Genomic DNA, 21,163 nt, shown 5'->3' with positions numbered 1-21,163 from the left:
TATAGAAGTATTTACACGTAAAAAAATTCAAATTTGGTGATTTTTGGATGGAAAAATAGTTTTTGTAGGAGGAAGTTGCCTGATATAACTTCTTAAAGCAAAATTTTGTAAAATGTCTTTTCTTAGACTGTTTTTTTTCTGTCTTCCACAATTGCCTTTCCCTAGCATTTTCCTGACAATTCTCAAAAACATAACGCTTGTGGTTATGTAGTGAAAAATCATATATTTGTCATATTTTCAATCAGTTCATAAGATTATGTTTCAATTTTGGAAGTAAAAAGATCGCAGCTAATATGGCAGCAGAGACTACTACATAAGTTGCCCATAAAAAGGCTTGATGGGATCTGCCCTCAGGTTTCAAGGATGCATCAGAGAAATTTGTCACTCAAAGTATTTAAAATCTTGCAGACCTTCTCAAGGTTCCCTCTAAACTGGGAATCTAAAGCGAAAATCAAGTTAGAAGTTGTGCTTGTGCTGCTGTTTGTTGAGTAATCTCAACCTTTTTGATGTTAGGAGATGCTTTCTTAATGGCTTTATGTCTGAACAGTTATGAAGAGCCTTCAAAAAGACAGGCCTGATGTACTAAGCTGTAGGTGTATGTGAAGTCCTATGTGTTAATTTGAGGCACAAAATGTTAAAGGACAGAACCTGATGTAAAGTGGGTGGATGGTAAGAATTGGTGAACCGTGCTTTTAAGGATACTGACTGGGCTTGGTTCCTTGTGCAGAGATGACTTAATTAGGGTCACAGGACAGTAATGTACTGCTGAGCACCAAAGTTCTCCAGCAATTTTAAACATGTGCATTGGCATACTTTTCAGATGTTAAAGCAATTAACCAGAAACTTTACAGCTCCTGAGCAGTATTTTCCAGCTCCAGTACTCAGTTTCTGAAACCAAAGGGTCAGTTTGGTTGGTTGGCACATGGAAAGTTCTGCTGAACTACTGCACGTGACTGCACAGGAAAACATTTGTAGGGAAAGAAAAATAAAAAAGATAATTCTTAGGAGATCTGTAATGAATATTTGGCATAAACCAGGAAAGTAAAAAAAGTAGGGATGGACAATACAGACTCAAGTGTCTTTTTGAGTTTTGCCTGGGCTTGAAAGAAAGGTATGGCAGGATTGCTGCCTGTTAATTGTGTTACAGCCCCCTGTATTACTTCCATACAAACATTTGTGTGCAACATTTATAACTGTAGTACTGATTTGCTTGCCTACGTCTACTTGGCTACTGAAATGAGCTGATCTTGTTACACTCGCTACTTAAGCACTTACTATATAGTATAATGTATAGCCAAAGCTACGAACTTCCTTATCCAGAAGCATTTAATAAAAGGACAAAAAACCCCAATTCTGTAGTTCTTTACAGTTTCCATAATATTATTTAATTTTGCTAATGATGGATCAACTTAAAGGTATCCTCACTTTTTTTTTAATTAATTCCAAGTACTTGGGAAACTGCTGATTTCAAATGTATGTGATACAATGAGCCTCAGGCTCTGCTTTCATGAAGAAATGACGGTATCACAAAACTTTTACACATGAATCTATGTACTTTTATTTCAAGTGATTAAAAACTCTTTAAAAAATAAGCTAAAACTAATTGTTAAAAGTGTTGATAAGGTTTTGATGTATATGACTTTTAAAGTATGTGAATGGTAACTCATTGTAAGAAATACCTGATCAAACTCTTATGGTTTTCTAAGCATAAGCACTGATTTTTATTATGGTAGCTTACTTGATACCATTAACTTTTCATGGTGCTATAGTAGATCAGTATTTGTGAGACATGAATGCATGTAGGTGTGGTAAATATGATTATGTCTACTGACTGATTACTGTCATCTGATACATTTAAAATTTAAGTAAAATATATCCCCAAAAGTATTGTATTATCAAAGCATGAACTGTTTAGGGAAAAACAGTGGTGGTAAAAGCTGTTGTGTTTTCCAGGTGTCTGCATGCTTGAAAAGATACACTCTTCTGGATTTGGTGATAGTTGCCTTAGTGTACTCTGTGGTTTTACAGAACGTTAGCAACTTTAAAACTATTGAATTAGTTTGCTGTAGATGATAAAATGTGCATCAAAGAAAGCTGAGCGGATTTCTAGGCTTCAAATATGGTTGTTTTTGCTATCTGAAAGTTTTAGATCTTAAGCAACAGGTAGTAGTAATTTGTATATTTACATTTCTGCAAGAAAGTTATTCATGACTAAGAAAAGTGGAACTAAGTTAAGATTGTGACATTGTATGTACTGTATGAGAGTTGTGTTTTCTTCACTCCTGTTTGATAGCTTAAAGATGAAGCTAACAGCAGACTAATGTTACTGAAGTGTGTCTGTTGTGAGGACCATTCTGTAGCTGAGACCTGTTTTATTTTGAATAATACCTTCAGTTAATTCAAGTATAGTAAAGTATGGTCAAGAGTCCTGGGATGGCTACTTGATGTGTCATAATTAGAAATTCCGATTTTCCTTTATTTAAAAAAAAGAAAAAAAGACTGGTGTATTATATTAATTCATAACATTTTAATGTTGTATTCACTTAGACAATTGATCATCATTTGAAATAAATTTCATATGACAATTCTCTAAGAACATAGAATATTATTCTACTAGGTTTGAACCAATCTCTTAAACCTTTTCATTTCCTCTTCCATTTCTGTGGCAAAATCGAAGTTGCATGACCTGCTAGTGATGAATCAGATCAGCACCCTGTTAAAATGGTGTGAAGGAGGGAACGTGAGGACAGCGTGAGTGGGGTGTTCTTAGCTATGAGCAAATAGGAAACCTGAGAAAGAAGAGTGAACGTAGTCAGAAGAATAGAGACCATTAGATTCTGAATTGGGCAGCTGGAGCCATACTTGATCATTCTCCATGAGATCGATGACAGCACTGCCAGAAGCCTGATCAAGGTATCCTTTCTGGTACTCATCATAAGTGTACATGAGCGGGGAACCGTTTTTGTAGAGTGCAACCCAAACATTTGTTCCTTTTGCGTGTACGTGGTAGGAGAAATAGTACAGTCCAGGGATCCTGCAGGTGAAGATTCCTGTTCTGGGGTCATAGTGTTGCTGCCTGTTGTACAGGATTTTATCAAATTTGATGGGGACTGTTGCCCCAGGGTAGGCTTTTGAGAGAATGACACTGAAAGCAGACACTGGCATCCCTGTAAGAGCTTGGTTTACTCCTTTCATGTAAGACCCTCCTGATAGCTCCCGAGACTCTCCTGCTTTCACGTAGCTTTCGGGCATCTGTGGGATTACAGCTTGGCCAGGAGGACCAGGAGGACCTGGGGGGCCTGGCAAGCCAGGCTCTCCATTGTTCCCTTTAGGCCCGGGGGGTCCAGGTGGTCCCATGGGTCCAGTCAAGCCTTTTGTAGAAATACCTGCTGGGCCTGGCAGTCCTGGTGCTCCTGGCTCGCCTTTTGCACCAGGGGCTCCTGGCAGGCCAGGGGGGCCAATGGGGCCTCTGATCCCAGGTATCCCTGAAGGCCCTCTGGGGCCTGGCTCGCCATTGATTCCTGGCACTCCCTTAATTCCTTGTGGGCCCATTGGACCAGGCAAGCCGGGTAGCCCAGCATGGCCAGTGTCACCTTTTGGGCCTGGGAAACCTGGGTGTCCCTTAGGACCAGCAAGGCCCTGCTCACCTGGGTATCCTGGTTTTCCCTCTAATCCTGGTAGACCTCGTTCACCCTTGGCCCCTGGAAATCCTGGGGGGCCTACAGGGCCCATGTCGCCTTTGGGCCCGGGTAGGCCATTCTCACCAGGCAAGCCTTTGAGTCCTTGAGGGCCCATGTTCCCTGGTGGCCCAGCAGGCCCTGATTCTCCTGGCACACCAGCTGGGCCTTGGTCTCCTTTAGGTCCTGGAAGGCCAGTAGGACCTTCAGGCCCTCTGTGTCCCTTCATCCCTGGCAATCCTGGCTTTCCAAATCCTGGAAGACCTGGGGGTCCAGGCAAGCCTGCGGGTCCAGGGTGTCCCTTGGCTCCGGGGAGGCCTGCTGCTCCTGGCGGTCCCATTGGCCCAGGCCTGCCAACACCGGCTTCTCCAGGTTCTCCTGTGGGACCCTGGGGACCTGGGACTCCAGCCATTCCAGGTGCACCTGGTAAACCTCTGTCACCTTTCTGACCTGGCTGACCTGGAAGACCATTTTCACCAGGCTTCCCCACCCCAGCAGGACCGGGGAGACCCCGGGGCCCCTGTGGGCCTGGAAGACCCCTGTTACCTGGGCGGCCTGGAACACCAAATCCATTTTCTCCCTTTTGTCCATTTATGCCAGGGATACCTGGCTCTCCCTTCTCACCGGGAAGGCCCCTTGGCCCTTGAGCTCCTGGAGGGCCTTGTGGTCCTGGCTTGCCAGGGACAGACAGTCCTGCGGGGCCGGGAGTGCCGGGGGGTCCTTGTGGCCCTCTTGCGCCTGGGAGCCCAACAGGCCCAGCTTCTCCTTTCTCACCATTTAGTCCTCTGTCTCCTGGCTTTCCTGGTAGACCTGGCATGCCTGGCTTTCCAACCGCAGAGAATCCAGGTGGTCCAGGGGGACCAGGGGGGCCCTGGGGACCAGGACTTCCAAACCCTGGCTTTCCTGCAGGACCTGGTTGTCCTCTTGGTCCAATGGGGCCTGGGGGTCCAGGGGGTCCTTGTTCACCCCTTATCTGCACACCTGTGAGGGAGAGGAAAATCAGGTCAGCCAGGCTTGCAGCATGGTGTGGAAATGTATGAAGGCTTAACTTGATTTGAACCTCTTAGAAGCTGAATTACTAATACTGTGTTTCATCACTGAGAACCTGACATTCAGAACAAAAGTGTCTCAAAGCTCTTAAATGAATAGTTGACAACTACAGATGTGTTGTGTTGTAAGCTACAAGGCCTCTAGAATTTCTCTCTTTTTTTTTTTTTTTTTTTGCTTCAATGCATTTATGTTCATTAGAGAGCTTAAAAGATGCTGTGCAAGTAGATGCAAATTATTAAGGAAGGGAAAAAAAACAACTGATTTAGCAAGCTATCAGACTTGCATCTTGATGATGAACAAAACCAGAGGAAGCTTCCCGTGCAGGTGTAGCTGCTTTTCTAAAACTACTTGGTGCTACATTGAAGTAGTGAGATTATTGTTCTTTCCCCCTCATGCTTCCAGAAGTGGTCCATGACTGTGGCAGTGGTTTGGTTTAGTTTTTTTTAATTAAATGAATGTTATTTTTTCAAATACTGTCTTAAAGATAATTTGCTTGTCATAAAAATTCTGCACAGTGGCAGGGTGAAAACTGGTAATTCATCTTGCTGCAGTCAGAATTCCAGCATTGTTTCATTTTACTATGGTAGTTGTATTTTTTAATAATGCTGCCTTTTCTTAGTTATTAAAACAGCAGATGGAGCCACTTAACCAAGTGTCACAAGTAGAGGAATAAACAAACAAGCTCACTGCTTAGTTTTCTGTGCAATTTGGGGGAGCTTGCAGCTTCCTGTTGGAATTAGGATGCTGATTTGTAGGACATTACAGACAAGATTAACATAGCTATTGGGAGACTGTTTCAGTAGTTTGCAGGAACTGGCAGCGTTATAGAGCAAAATGCCCTACCTCTGATGACTGTTAACTTAAGAGGCTGTTTTAAAAGTAAAAACTGAAGCATGTAGAAAGAACATGGATTTTCATTTTTTTTTATAATGCCAACATATTCTGTTTGCTTATTTAGAAAAGATTGATAAGATAAACAGTGGGATCACCTGAAGTTTGAAGTTTACATTCCAGTCTCTTACAAAGGGGGGGACAGAGGGGAGGAGAGAGGGAAGAATAATAGTTTATGCAATGACTGTTCTGCTGTCTCTTAGATAGTACATTGCTGTTTCCAATCTTGATGAGCCAAAACAGAGATGGAGGAAGAAAACTATTTTTGTACATAGCATTTTAAAAAGAGTTTAGCATATGAAATACCCTTGATTTTGGTTTGATACTGGATCTGCAAGGATGCCTTCTTCCTACATTGCCAGGGAAGTTGTTACCATCTACCAAGCTTAGAGATCACTTTCTTTTTTGCTGGTGCATAAAATCAGCAGATCACCTTGTTTTGCACACCTTCCTATCTCACTGCTGCTATCAAGGAATATAGTTCTTAAAAGCAGTGGCTGTGATGTACTGGCAGACTGAGATTGCAAACACACATCCTAATCAGCTGCACAGGAGATTGTGGAATCTGCAAGTACTAGTGATGGGTCTTTTGCAGTCTTTGATATTTTACTGATACTAGATCTGTTACTACTGAACTCCTACATTAAGTAAGGTATAGCTGCAAGTTGGTTTTCATGTTATATAGGTGACATAAGATATGGCAAGTTAAGAATTAAGTCATATAATAAAATAATTTGGAAAAGTCTTAAGCCTCTCAGAATTCACACATGCCCTGCAGCAGAAGTGGTATGTGAATGTTCTTTGTATGTTACGTGTTTTATCTTCTCACAGAGAAGAGCTGCCATCAGAGAAAACATGTTAACTTGACTGGAAGACTCACAGTTTATTCCATAGGTTCCACCTGTGGATAGAATTTCTAGAACTGTCTTTCCACATCAGACGTCAGACAAAGCCTGAATACAAATACCTGAACAGGTAGTCTGAGCTAATGTTATTTCATTTGTAAAGCATTAGGGGAAAGATACAAATAGGTTTTTACATCAACTGCATCAGATCCAAAACCAAGCATTTATGTGGGTATTTTGGCAGAAGACAACAGTGACACCAGCCAGGTCTATAACTATGTAAAGATCTACCACATGCATTTGGAGCTTAAATTCTGCAGGAGGCAAACTACATGTTACTCAGCTGCATTTAAGAAACATGTAGTTGCACTTGATCTTTTTCTTTTTTTCTTTATTTTTTGGTGGCAAATTGCATCAGCCTCTAACTTCACAGTGCTTCTCGCTTGCTTTTTTACCATGCACCTTCATATCATTCCCAGGTTCACAAAGTGGTGTCTGCTGCCTTTTTGCATAAGATGCTAAAGGCTTTGTCAGTATTCATGTTGTTACAGAGAAGCTTTATTTCTTTGAAGCTGTGCTGCTTTTAGACTAAAATGTCTGGGAATTGTACTGTCTAGCGACAACCATTAAATCCTCTGAGGAAAGGACAGAAGAAAACATTACTGAAGTAGGAGTGTTATTAGGAAAACTGAAGTAGTGGTTGGCTGCTCTCCTATAGCTCTTGATGCACATCTTGTTGCAAAGTTGGTTTATGTTCTCTAAGTGCAATCAAACCCTGTTTGTGTATTAAGTATGAAAACTTTAGCATAACCCACAATAATGGCTTATTTAAGCACTGCTGAGCAGTCAGGTTTAACTCAATGATTATTCTCAACCAAGACTTCTGAGAAGATTTCAAGCTGAAGATCTACTGGTTTACAGATTATGTCCTGGAATATTTGAAAAATGGTAACACTAACTGCATACAGAAAAGCAATTTATATTCTGAGTGGAGAGCTGTCAAGAACAAGCTTTCTAACACTGTTGAAACAATTTCAGCAAGTTAAAGGAAGCTTTAGAAGGGTTTAGTTGCTAAAAGAAATTGTATCATCTATTCTATGTTGTCCTGAGTCACCAATCTGGGCCTAGGCTGAAATTTTAGTCTCAGCCCGTTTGCTGACAAGCTGGTACACAATAAAAAAAAAAAAAGATTATTGATAACTAAATTTATAGGCCAATGTTTGGTGACCAAATAGGAAAAGCGAGCTATGTGAGAAGCTTGCCACATGCTACTTGAACTACTTAGGTACAGAAGAACTCACTAGACAACAGTAAGAAGAGGTTCTGTAGTATCCTGTTTTATTCTTCCATCACTATCTTGGACTAGAAACTATGATCTCTAACAGTTTGCACTCCTTAAACTCTTCTAAAATCCCTCTACAGGATCTTGTTATTCAGACCAAAGAATAGAAGTGGTTTTTCCAGTCCCCTGTTTTAATGCTGTTTTCCCAACTGAAGATTTGTCATGAGGTTTTGGATGTCTGGGCTACCACGTCTGTAAAACTGTAGGCTGTTCCTGCTTTTGAGGTCTACTGCATAGTTTTTTGTTACCTTGCATACATATACAGCATTTTATACTTCTCATATGTTGATATAATTGTTCTCATCCTAAATATGAAGTTTCATGTACATTAGCTTCTGTCTTAGTAGATAAAGTGAAAAATTAGTTCAGGACAAGGCATTTCTTCCCTGCACCCAACTTCCTGTCTGCCCTGCTCCTTCCTCGCTTTTAATTTACTGTTGGTTTCCCAGGAAATGAGCAAAAAGGAAGAGGAAAAAACCCAAACAGAGCAGTATAAGGAGAAGAGAACTAGGTGACCTATGGGAGAGGATAACCAAGTAAATATTGAACTTCACTTAACAATTTACATATTTATATTACTTTTATGAATAAACTCATGGAAAAACACTATGGAAAAATTAATAAGGTGAGGGGAAGGAAATGCACTGTAACCCAGTGGCAGTTCCAGGTAGTAAGTCCTCAGAGTAGCTGATGATGTACAGGTACCTAAATTCAATCTGAGACTGCTGATAGGATTCCAGAATGTCCTTGTGCTGAAGGTAAGGGATGAAACTCTGACAGTATTTTGTAGAGCCTGGAAGAACATTTTGAGGGATAAGTTTCCCAGTCATGCTGCTTTCAGCTGGCTTTTACAGCAGAGTGTTCTTGGAGCACATGGGCTGGAGCTGGTTGGGGTAAAACCAGAGCTGCAACTTTGTACTCGGTGCATGCTGCTTATGGAGATGTTCATCCAGTGCACAGGATCAGACTAGAGCTATTATGAAGCAAAACCTCTTAAATGAAGGTAATGTGGATGCTGTGTCCTGCACAGCAACTATTCTCTCCTGTTTTCTTCCCTGTTTTCTAATGCATATATAGGTTAAAATGTCCTTTACTGGTGAAGAGAAGCTCATTTGCAAATCCTATTTTCTGAGTCCTTTATTTGGCTTCCTCATTTCTACCCCAAAAAATTGACTATTACAACTAAACATACATGGGATAAGGCAAAAGTGAAAGCTGTTCTTAATTGCCTGTTTATGTCTGAAAGAAAACAGTCTTGTTCTGGGGGTGAGGGATATTTACAAGGAAGATGCAGTTCTCTTCATTTAAGCAATGATAATTTTGGAGAGAGACTACTGATTTGGGGGATAATTCATTAAATAAAAAACAAATCCTAGGAAGTCAAGTTTTGATTTCAAGCTTTTAAAAAAAATACTTTGGCTTTTTTTAAAGCATAGAAATATGAAACAGAACTCAGTTTCAAACACTAAGTGTAGCCACCTATTCAACTTACAAGGACAGAGAGGATACCTAGAAATAAAATGTCAGTGTATAGCATTGCAATTATATACTGCCTGTACAATCTGCCTATACAATAAGACTGATTTATGAAATGAAAACTTAGATCTTTGATACATTTTTTATTATAATATTTAAATTCACACCTAAGGCCTGTTTTGAGTAGTAACATGACAGAATATGTGAAAGTTCTCTCTGAATATTGTAGATGACAGGTCTATTGTTAGAAACCCTAGTGTTGAATCAAGAAATTTGAGGATAATTACCATGTGGTACATAACACAACATGATTGTGTGCATAATTATTCCCACTGCTGAAGCTCATATCTGTAGTAATGGTTTTGCTTCTAGTCTATATGCCTTTTTTGTTTACAATAAACATTAAAAAATGAAAAAAGTGACAAGTGTGCATCTTTGTGCAGTCTTCTTTCTGCAGTGATGACATCTTAATAGGCTTAAACTGCCAGTGAAAGTTTAATACCAGTAGTATAAACAAAGAGCTTGTGTTCATGTATTGAACCCCAAGGAGTAATTGTGTTAGTTTATGAACAAGAAATAGCAAACTTACCTTGACTCTTTACATTGAATGGTAGAAACTGTGGCCCCTTGACGCTGGATTGTTTCTGGTATCGTTCAGAAAAATATCCATCGCTACCGTGGACAATGTTCAGACAAAACAGCAGCAGTAAGGATATCTGTAAATGCATCTTTCCAAGCCCACTCTGCTTTAGAAAGGAGAGAAAAGGGTTGTTAAAGCAAAAGCTGTTCACTTCTGTTTCTTGTGCATGAGTAAATGAGTTTTCTCAAAGTACTGGTATTTTGTGCTCGTTTCTTCCTCTTTCCAGTAGTTGTGAAAAATCCTCTAAGGAAAAGGGAATCACTATTGCTATCACTTTGAATGATTGAGCTCTTGTATAGATAGCTTAGAGGCACTGGTCTCACTCTTAGGAAAAGATTCATTTTAAATGGATGGCAGCCAATTTAAAACCACTGTCTTTAGAACACGGGGATTATTTTCCTAGTTTTTCCTAGTTTCCTAAAGTTAAGTTCAGGTGTTGCACCTATGAAAACTCTTGAAATGAAGAAAAGTTTTCAGTGGAAATACATAGAGCCTCTACCACGGCCTTGCTGCCTCTGTCTAATGCTATAGCAGATGAAGCACAAAGTCCTGGCTCCTTCAGCACCAGTGGCAAAAATCTCACGTTGCTGTGCTTGAAACCAGACTCTTACCTCTAGCCTTTCAAAGAGTCCCAGTGGCATTAAGGATGCTGTAACTGGCCCTTAAATATTACCCTCCCCCTCCCCTCCACAACCAGAAAACATGCATCCTGTAGAATTTACCTTCAAAACCAAAGAGAATGAAATGAAATGGTAACATACCCCAACGGTGCGGAGCTCCAGTACAGTGTAGTAGAGCAGTGAATCCTCCTCTACTGAGGAGTTGTTCTGCCACTGGTGAGTGAGCAGAAGCTGATGATTTCAAGTGTCACCCTTGAGTATTTATACGATTTTCCCCCCTAGTTGGGTGACTGCTGAGCTTAAGCTCCTCCTCCCAAATAGGGAAGCAGTAATCATCTGTGTGTATATGTGTGTTTTTAGGGGTGGGGGAAGCTATTTTGGACACTCATCCTAGATCCTGTTAAGTAGGTTTTTTTGTTGGTTTTTTTCCCTCCTTTCCTTGGATTTCTTATTGTTGATGAAATTATATTGCTCATAGTTAGCATTTTCTAAAACTTTACAGCTCCTCTGTTCATAGAACTGAGAAAGGTAGCATTGGAAAAAATCATGAACTTGTAAGTAAGGTTGATAATTCTAAGTGCTTCATTTGGATATCTCTGTAAATATTTTAAGGAAAAGTCTATACATTTTGAACTTTGAGCTGTTGCTTTCAAGAGTAACCCCACTAAAGTCTATAGGGACTGCTTATGTGACTAATTGTTAATTGGGATGCAAGAGAAGAATTTAAAATCAATTAATATGTTAATAAGGGAGTTGTGTGAGACCCTGAAGAGTACTTTTACGCAGCTGTTGGTGTAGGAGATTATCTTCACATTATGTTTCTAGACTTCTGTTTCAGTGCTGCAGGTACCATATATGATGTATTCTGCAAGTAATGCTTCTGTATTATGAATCTTAAAACGCAGGCATACCTCACAATGAGAGCATTATTCTATCTAGTTGTAACAAATGTATTGAAATCCATACTGCAGTTTGCAAGTGTTGGGCAGGCTCATGTTTGGGGCTGATGGAGTTTTTTTGATCTTTTCTCTATTCAGCAATTAACTACTTTCAAGGTTACTTCAAGCAAAAGGCCATTATCTCTGTACTTCAACTAAATGCACGTTTAGCCTACTGAATAATTTCAGTTTAGTAAACTTAAACTACTGCTGTTTTACTGTTGGGGGTTTAAACTTGATTGCAGTTGCTCTTTTTTACTTCTATTTTTTCTCAGATCAGGTGGTATCCACACATTCAGACTTCTTTTTTTAATAAATAATGGAATCTTACAGTATTTCAGCATCACTTTGATTAGTGTTTGCTAATAAATACACAGTGATTTTCAGCCTTGAATTGTGACTCTGAAACATTAAATATCAAAGGGTAAAAGAAGAATGAAGCAGCAAACCTTCCTCATTTAGGAAGAAAATGTAGAATTATATAAATATTTTTTGCTTTTGTCAAACATTCTCAGCAAAAACGTCTACATGTAAATTACTGTGTATTAAGACTGCTTTGCCAATTGCAGACTTTTTTGACATTGTTATGTAGTATTGTCTTGTAGGAGTTAAATTTTTTGGATGTATCTGAATTTTTTTGTTTCCCTTGCCCCAAAAATTAGTGGGAAAACCAAAGATAAATGACAACTATGTTGTTACTAAACTGAACATGTGCTGCAGGTTACTGCTGTCGTGAAGTGAGCACGTATTTATTTTCCAAGTTAATTGAAGCCATTTGGGGAAGCTGCCTGGGGAGCCTTTCAGTGAGGTACAAAAAAATACCTATGCAGAAGAACACATGTGAACCTATATCTTAATACTGCTTGTATAAGCACTGCAATCAGTCAAGAGCACTAACACATGATACTGTAGGGATACTAGTAAATAACCTGCATTGCTGGGAGTTCAGATGGGTGATCAGTCCAGAGGGGACACCTGTCAAGGTTCCAACCAAAAGAGTGAGCTGGTGGCCCAGAACTGTGTGGCTGTCCTATGGAATGGCAGGTTAACGTGGGCTGTGTTTTACTTGCTTTGTGTCTTTGTTTAATTCCACACTCTTCAAGCAACAGCCTTTTTTTTTTTGCTTTTATGTATTATGGCAAATATCCTAGAACACAAGTTACTGTACTGGAAGACCAGTGGACCATCAAGTCTATTCTGCTTACAATTGTACTAATACCTTTGCTTACTAGAGGGCTGCATTAATGTTGAGATTTAAAGACTGCTGCAATCATTTATTTAATGTATTGTTGAACAGTTCTTTTCTTCTATTCTTCTTCCTAGTCATCCTCTAAACAACGCTATGTTCTGTTTTTGTAAATAAACCCTTTCCGCTGCAGAGGGCTTCAGACTGAAGCCTGGCTTTCCCTATTAAGCTTGCGTGTCCAATCTGGTCAGTGGTTTTCAGAGCATGTTTGCATGTCTGAGAGGGCATTTCTACTCCCTCTACGTGCATTCAGTTCTTTTAAATCTTTTGAAGAAGGAAGCTTTGTCCTCATGATGTTTGTGTAACTTTTTCAAGGTGCTTCATTTAAAAATTATGCTCCATAAATTCAAATGAGGACTCAGCCATCCGCTTTTGACAGGGGCAGCAAATGTATGGGCATAGAGTTTATTCCTTCCTTCAAGAAATACAACTCCAGCTTCTTTTTTTGGTTCACATAAATCCAAAAATAGCATTTGATTTTTAAACATTTAAATACACAGCCCTTAGTGGGAAGTGTGGTTGTTGCTAATTTGACAATGTTTGGTTAAGAAAGTTAAGAACAGCAGGTGACAGGTTTTTTTGTGCACACAGCTTCATGCCAATTGCTGGCCTAATTCATAAATACCCCCAAAGCAGGCACACTTAGGTTACAAAAGCACCAATAATGTATGCTGATATTTGCCCAGCAGCCTCGCTTCCTGCCTTGGCTCCTTCTGGCCAGGAAGATGAATAATCTCTGTGTCTCTGCATAAACAGGGATGATTGTGGGGTCAAAAGGTATATACAGGCGAACCCGCTGTCCTTGTGTTTAACCTGAGCTCCACCCTATTGTGCTATCTTATGCTACTTCTTGGGTTTGAGGTTTTGTTTTTTGTGGGTATAGGAAGTGGAGGTAGAATCGGAGTTCGTTTCTTTTGTATGTTTTCCCTGGTGCCGTGGACGTGTTTTATTGGCAGAGCACTGACACACATTTAGCTCTGAGCACACATATGAAAGGCAGACTTGGGTATATATTTGCACGTGCACAAATAAGGTGCAGTTAGACATATTTGTGCACACCTATTTACAGAAACAGCATATTTTTAAATAATGCTGTTTGCTTACATGTTTTCAAAGTATAAACATTTAGAAAGTTGTCTTTACTTTCAGATGAAGGTATCTTCACTGCCCCCTGCTCCCCCTGTCCCACTACCCTAATAACCAGGAATAACGGTGTGATACATGGATCCATTGCACCACTACAGAAGTGAAGTGCAATAAAAAGACTCAAAATTGAGTTCCTCTGAACCACATGAAGTAGGGACTGAAATCACGGCTTTGCAGCAGTCTGTAGTGCTTTGTCATATTTGCTGACTGAATGTTCATTTTGCTGTTGAATGTTGTTGGAAAACACATTCACAGATGCTTTCCAAAATCCCGTTTCTTCAGTGTCTGGCTCCCAGAGTCAGTGGAAACACATGCATAAGTGACGTGGAAGTGGCACCATGCTTTGGGAAATGGGAACTGACTTTCACCGCAATCCTGCAAGTTACTCATAAGGGGACTTGAATGAGTCCCACAATAAGCAGCTGCTTATGAGAAAGAAATGTGGACAGCTTAATTAGGTGTAAACTGTAATAAAATAAGTAAGTACTCCCTTTCTCACACTCACACACCCACAACCACACTCCAATCCCTGCTGGCACCAAACAACACCCCCACCCCCCCAAAAAAAACCCCAAAAAACCAACCAAACAAAAAAAACCCCACAGCCCAAAACTGGCTAAATGCATTCTTGGTACTGAGGGTTTTCTGTGTGAGTATGTTTAGATTTATGTTTTTGACTGTGAGTGTGTGATCTTGATATTGCACCATCTGAGCACAGGTGCTGACCAGTTTGTTCAGTTCACCTGCTTAGTTGTGCAAAGAGCGGTAAGTTCTGTGAAAGTAAAAACTCACAGCTTTAACTCAGACTTTGTCTTATTTTTAATGACTGTTTTTTAGTCTTAATCCTGAAATGTTTGTAGTTTATAATTACTTTTTATGTTAAAACATGGTACCCAGGGAACTTGGGCACGTTCCCTTGGGCATGGTACCCTTTTGTTTGGGTAGGTAATCTCAGTTTCGAAGAAAGAGGCAAGAATGTGTTGGGAGGTTTTTTCCTGTAGTTTAAAAAGTAGTCTGAAAAAAATGGAGTAAGTTTTTACTCATGACATAAAATACTGTTAAGAGGACACAATTCTTTTGCTTCTTATAGCTCAGTATCTATAGAAGTGCTTTCTGATGCTGTCAGTTCTGTTCTGTTACATGCCTAAAGCAAACTTTGAAGACTCTTCCCTAGTCTATGATAAGTTTTCCTCTGCTAAAGTGCTTATGCCCAAAACCTGTGGTAGCTGCCATTTTGTAATGGACTCTGATGGCCTGTAGCACCATCTCTGGTGAAGAAATTCTTCAGTTTCCAATTATAAGTTGTCAAAAAGTTGCTTAGGAATTTCAAAGAGAATTTTGAAAGCCTGCCATGAAATTAAAGGAGTAATTGAGTTTCCTAGTTTGTGGTGTACTCTGTGACACACTGGAAACTCCTAAATCATCTAAACTCTGTGGTTTAAAACCTCCTTTTCCATCAGACAGTGCTGAAGAGAGTTTGCACTCCTGTGATAGCAGATAAGCAAGCCTTCAATGGGAGTGCAAGGAACAAAGGGTTCCCCTCTGTTTCATAATGGAGAAAGCTTATACAGATACTTCTCAGCTTCTTGATGCTCACAGCCAAGTGCCCCCAAAAAAATGGAGAGCAGGAAAATCGAAGAATTCAGAAGCAGTGGGAAGTCTGGGGTTTTTTTAATTAAGTGATTTGATGTTGTGTCCTTTTATTGTTTTTTAATAATTTTTGCTTTTTGTTTACATGGAGGGTATTTTCTGTTCCAATGCTAGCCACTTGGACTTTATGGGACTAGTAAACCTTGGTGGAAGAAGATGCTTGCTAATTGTTATCCCTACAGTCGTGTATTACTCTTTTTATAGATTTCATGCCTTTGTATTTCTAACACTTGTAATTGTGGTTGAATAAATGCCCTACTTTCAAGTGTAATGGAAAGATGGTCTGTATTTATTCTGGCACTGCGAAAATGACTGACTGCTGGCCAGTTTGTTCTGTTCAGCTCAGGTACCTGTTGATCACAAGAACTCTATTTAATATAGCTGTGTATTTAAATAGATGACACAGAGTTAAATATTTATAGTTGTATTCTGTCTGAGTTAATTTGGGGATACACTGAATAACTGTAGTGAAACCTGAGGAAAAGATGTGTTCCAGGCAGGTCATAGAGAAAGTTTTGAGACCAACGTGAATTTCTGATTGTACCTTCCTCAGAGTCAGGTAGTACTATTGGCTAATGCTATTTTTATCAACACTATATTGTTTGTGGCCCTATTCCCCCATTTCATTATGCTTGTATAAAGATAAGGTAATCTTCACCTATCTTAGAGAATTTATGATGCTAGACTAAAACATACCAGACAGAAGTGCAGGTGTTAAGAAAGATGTTTTCCAGTACTTTGGGCGTACTGCTGACCTGACCTTATTCCTTCCTCATTTTTATTCCTTCTTCCACCTGCCTCTGAAAGTAAAACCAACAAATATTGATCAAAGGAAGGTATTAATTTGAAACTCCTGTAAGTTGTGTAGCTTTAGATGAAAACTGATCAGTTTTCAAGATACTAAAAACACAAAGCTCTTTCATCCTGTCTACCAGAAACGCATGTGTATTTAAAGCTTGTATTTTCACTGGATTTGTTTAAAAATGCGTATTTCTGATGGAGAGAAAGGATGGAAATAGCCAGTTAGCCTTGTGCACAAAAAAGGGTTTCAAAGGGATGGATCACTGGAAAGCTTAAGCATGTATGAAAATTTGACTTTGGATTTTGGAGGAGAGGGTTCCACAAAACTCTCTGGAACTGCTTAAACATAGCTGGGGCAGGAGGTTTCCAGGACATGCTCATTTTTATCCTTCTGCCTGATGTTGTGACCACACTCTTAGTTGTGTCAATAGAAGGGTTTATGGATCTTTTCTGTAAGATGAATTAGTAAGAATTTGATTTGGACTAAAGTGCATTCAAGCTTTCCTGGGAGTGATTGAAGGAGGAATGCTTGTTTTCCATAGGTCCAGGTCCTTTCATGGGATGTGTTAAATGTTTTTTAAACACTTGAAATACATAGCTTGTCTTTAAAGATTACTGCAATTGTTCCTTTTTTTTTTTTCTCTTTTTTAAGCAAGTTCCTGGTGTTCTGGTTTAAAAACCTGATTTGTAACAGCAGGAAGTGTCTTTGCATAAAGGCTAAATAGTTACATTTTCTGGAGGTGGTGAGGTGGTGCTGTATTTTTATTTTCTTTACTTCATGCCCTATTTTTCTCTGACATCTATTAGAGTATTTAATATTAATCTAATTTAGTATCTTTGTGCCTACTGAACTCAAGGTTTCTTTCAGACCCCCCTGGACCACAGTGAATAAAGTGGAGGCGGTGGTAAAAGTGTGGGAACCACTCCTACTTTCCCAAAAGTGAAAATAGGTAAAACTCAGCTGCTTTTTCAAGTGTACTCACTGGAGCAGGTAGTTAGCTTGCTGAATAGTCTCATTCATTGACCTTACTACCTGCTGTGGTTTGGACAATTGGTTGTTTTTAAACATTCATGTTTAAAAGCAGGTGCCAAAGGTGGTGGTGAGGCTGGGGAAAACTCCAGACTTTTACAGCCAGAACAAATAGGATTTGTCTGAGTTCACTTTAAAAATAAGGCATTTGTTTGGGGGTTTTTTAAGTCTGGCACGTTAAATATTGCTGTTACTTTTTCATTTAAGTTGAAACTTAGGAATGTCCTGTTGGTGTGTGAGTACAAACTTGCTGTGCTCTTTCTCTTACGCAAAAAAAAGCTCGAGTCTACGGAGCCTGATTGTTCCTGGTGATTATTAATTGGTTTTAGCTTCACATAGCTGAGATTGGATTTTTACAAGCATTACATTGTCATAAAGTGGACTCATAATTACCTGCTTGTAATAAAGTGCTAATGAAGTGGCTGCTTTTATTATTACAGAAAACACAATGTTTTATAGGTGACACCATATTACCTGACTTAAATATGCAACCTTCAATGTCTCCTGCATTTCATAGGAGAAAAATCACATGAATGTGAAGGATGAGGTTTTTAAAATACTTTAACCAGTAGGCTGTTGCATTTAAAGAGCTATCTTTCCTTCCTCAAATCTTTGAAAGGGGTTCATATGCCGAGCAACTAAATACTTAACAAGCTATTGATGGAAAGAGTTATCTAAATTCCAGGGGAACGATAAGAACTCCTAAACTAATGACAGACAACTTGACCAAACTGCCAGCTTGTTTCCAGTGCTGATGCTTTCTGAGCCTGCTGTTGCTGTGCTAAATGGTGGAAAAATAAACCTGAAAGTTAACTCTGCTGGAGGTGATGTTAGATGACTTGTGCACCCATTGATGGTGAGATGTAAGCAGGGAATCTCCACACAGTTAATGGAAAAGAGCCTGATGTATATCTGTTGCATACAGAAGTGGGTAAGTTCACAAGCAGAAATTAAGTGTGTTACTCCTGAATTTAGGTGTTCAGGTTCCACTGAGGCCTTTAAACCTTCCCAGACGTTCACAGTAGATTGACTGTATATTTGGCTTTGCAGTTGTCACAGTTTAAGAATACAGCAATGGAAAGGTGCTTGGATTTTATGTGATTAAAGTAACATCATGTGAATGTGTTTAAGCCTTAAGAGATTTACTAAAGATCAGAGAAGTTGAGAGACACAGGGATTCAGCATCAAAAAATGTCATGCCCCTATCTGATTCATTAATGAGCTGTTGTCTTCTGTGTGATCTGTAATCAATAACCTGTTTTTGGAATGGTTTCTCTGGCAGTAGCTTAGTTGGGGATGTAGATAAAGGTAATTTCTGGGACTCCTTTTGATAAACAGCTCGTGGTCCACAAGCAAGGGGGAATATGCTCTGCTGTCAGGAGCTGCTGCCAATATCACATGGTACATCAGAAAACTGACTACTTGAAGGAAGGATTTTTGATGTGTTGGTATTGCTACAGGTCTGGAGAAGAAGTAGCCTTCCACCGATCTGCAATAACCAGGGTAAAGTGTTAGGGCCTTGAAATGGTGGTGAGAGAGTCATAGGATAGGAAATGGAATATGGTGGTGGAAAGGAGTCATTTATCTGTGTCACAGAGTTCAGACTGTGATGTGGAGTCTGAATTTTATAGTTATCTCATGCAACATACTTTTTGAGGAATTCTTGTAGAACCTGTGGGTTTCTTTGCTAAGACAAGATAAAAGGAGGGAGGACACTGCAGCTCCTGGTGCTCAGCTCATCTCTTTTCTGGTGTAATGTCCAGGAAATGGGGAAGACCTCTGAGCAGTTGACCATGCTAGGTGAGTGTAAGCCTATGTAATACACAAATTCAAGAGAAATAAATAGTGTTTGGGTACAGCTGAGCCTTAACCTGGGCTTGAACCCAGGCTTTCTGGCTGTATGCAGGCTGTTGGATCTCGAGCTAAAAAGTTGAAGCTGTTTTACTCAACTGTCTGGCTGCAACCTGTGTTGGGCTGCTACAAAACCAGAGGGAAAGGCAGGGTAAATGCCTTGTGGTTGGCTTGCACTGCGCTCCAAGCCGTTGTGGGAATGAGTAATCTCTGTCTGCAGCTAGTTTGCGATTTTGTACTGTGTGTTTGCATCTCAGGCATACTCATGGGTGTACTCATTTTGAGGTATATATATATATATTATACTGTTGTGACCGAGGTTTGAAACTCACTATAGTTGGCATATGAAACTGCTATACTTCCATTTCATTCTCACTACTGAATGGATTTAGTAGGTCTTTACAGTGCTTGAAAATCAACTTCAGAAAACCTTTGGCAAAGGAAGTCTGTCGTCCAAATCGCACCGGTTCTACATCTCCAATTAGAATTTTAAAATGGTATTTTTTCTAAAATGGGCAATATATCTAATCATTACAGCTTTAGCACTGAAATATAAGGCAGTGTGAGTTGTGAACATCTACTTCAGGTATCTTCGAGTTCTTTACAGATTCACCTCGGACACAAATGTAACTTAAACAAGTGGCTATCTTCCCTAGCATGTATTCCAGACTATTCAAATGGTGCAAAGATTTGGCCACCCACCAGCCACGGATTCCAGTTTGAGATCTAGTCTAACTACTAGTCTCTAGAGGAAAAAAAACTTTTTAAAAATGGGCTTCTTAACATGCAGAAAATAAGAGGATATATGTAAGCCCTGAAAGTTTTGTGACAGCTTGCCATGTTACTTTAAATTATTTTTCAACCCCCAAAGAAGTGTGGAGTGTAGGAAGCCAGGGCTAAAATCCATGCTGTTACTTGTTATGGTATCTATGTTTGATACATTTTATTTATGTTGGTTTTATGACATCCTCTATTATTAAATCTGGTAGAGTAGATTCAGCATTGCCTTATTACCTTATCCAATCAGTACCTGGTTATCCAATTCTGTACTAGAAACAAGGCAAAATTCTCTCTATATATTTGTAATCTCATTCAACATTCTAGCTAGTTTTTAAAGTTACTTCACGTTTTTTGGATGAGTGAGAAACAGACTTCAGTATTAGACTCAGAATCTGCAGAATCGAAAAGGATCGTTGTATTCAGAAGATCTATCTACAGATTTAGCAGAAGTTCCAGGAATGAGATTTGGATTTAAGTCCTTTCATTTACTAGCTTAAAATATTTTTATATAAAGCTGAGCATCTTTAAACATCCTCCCTTTTTCAGGACCTAAACATAACACTTTTGTCTACTGAAATACTAGGTCACCAAGAATGTATATTAGGCCATTCAGAGAGACCTTATTGTTTCAGTAAATAGACCTCCTGTGTCTATAGACCTATGGTGGGATGTATTTGCTAACCTACATGTTAGTAAGTAAAAGTCAAGTTAATGTTACTACCATATTTTCCTTCTGGTTCCTTTTTATACCTGTCTAAATCCAGATCTTTCCTGGTATGTCCTGTGTACATAAATTGTGTTGGGTTTCAGAGTTGGGTTCCACCTTGGGCTGTGCTGATGACCGCAGGATGTTTATGCGAACTATGCAAAGTTTCTGGCAGAGTTCTCCCTCTGAGGCCTTCATCCAGTCCTCTGTCCTTGAGACATTCATGTCATTTATAACAGGTTTTTTTGTTTGTTTGTGCACCAATAGTTTGCAGGTACTCTAAGGGAAAATATATTTAGACTGGTCAACACTGTTGGGAAGCTGAGAGCTGGCAGGGGCATGAGAATTTCTTTGATATGTGAAATAATATCTGAACAACCTTAAGAGCTATTTAATAATAGTATAGGGTAGTTTTAATACCTTTCACAGTTTCTAGGGATTAAAAATGCCAAATAAAGGTAAAGCAAACTTTTG

At 39.5% G+C, this 21,163-nt stretch overlaps 2 protein-coding genes across 2 annotated transcripts in view; one reads left to right on the top strand and one right to left on the bottom strand.

Annotated features, from left to right (window-relative positions):
- LOC311189787 (dermatan-sulfate epimerase-like) overlaps window positions 1-21,163 on the top strand; it is a gene marked incomplete at both ends in the record, with an annotated part of 181,581 nt that overhangs the window by 13,569 nt on the left and 146,849 nt on the right. The window lies entirely within an intron of this gene.
- On the bottom strand, window positions 2,767-10,018 carry COL10A1 (collagen type X alpha 1 chain; the record flags this gene model as incomplete). The annotated part of the gene is made up of 2 exons (XM_084261403.1): window positions 9,871-10,018; window positions 2,767-4,658 (listed from the first exon to the last, which is right to left on the bottom strand). Exons 1-2 carry the CDS (start codon window positions 10,007-10,009, stop codon window positions 2,767-2,769), a joined length of 2,031 nt encoding a protein of 676 aa, XP_084117529.1. The 5' UTR covers window positions 10,010-10,018.

Source organism: Gallinula chloropus (genome assembly GCF_964237585.1).
Source record: "Gallinula chloropus genome assembly, chromosome: 3".
In the NCBI taxonomy this organism is placed as follows: Eukaryota; Metazoa; Chordata; class Aves; order Gruiformes; family Rallidae; genus Gallinula; species Gallinula chloropus.
This window is presented reverse-complemented; position numbering and strand designations above follow the sequence as displayed.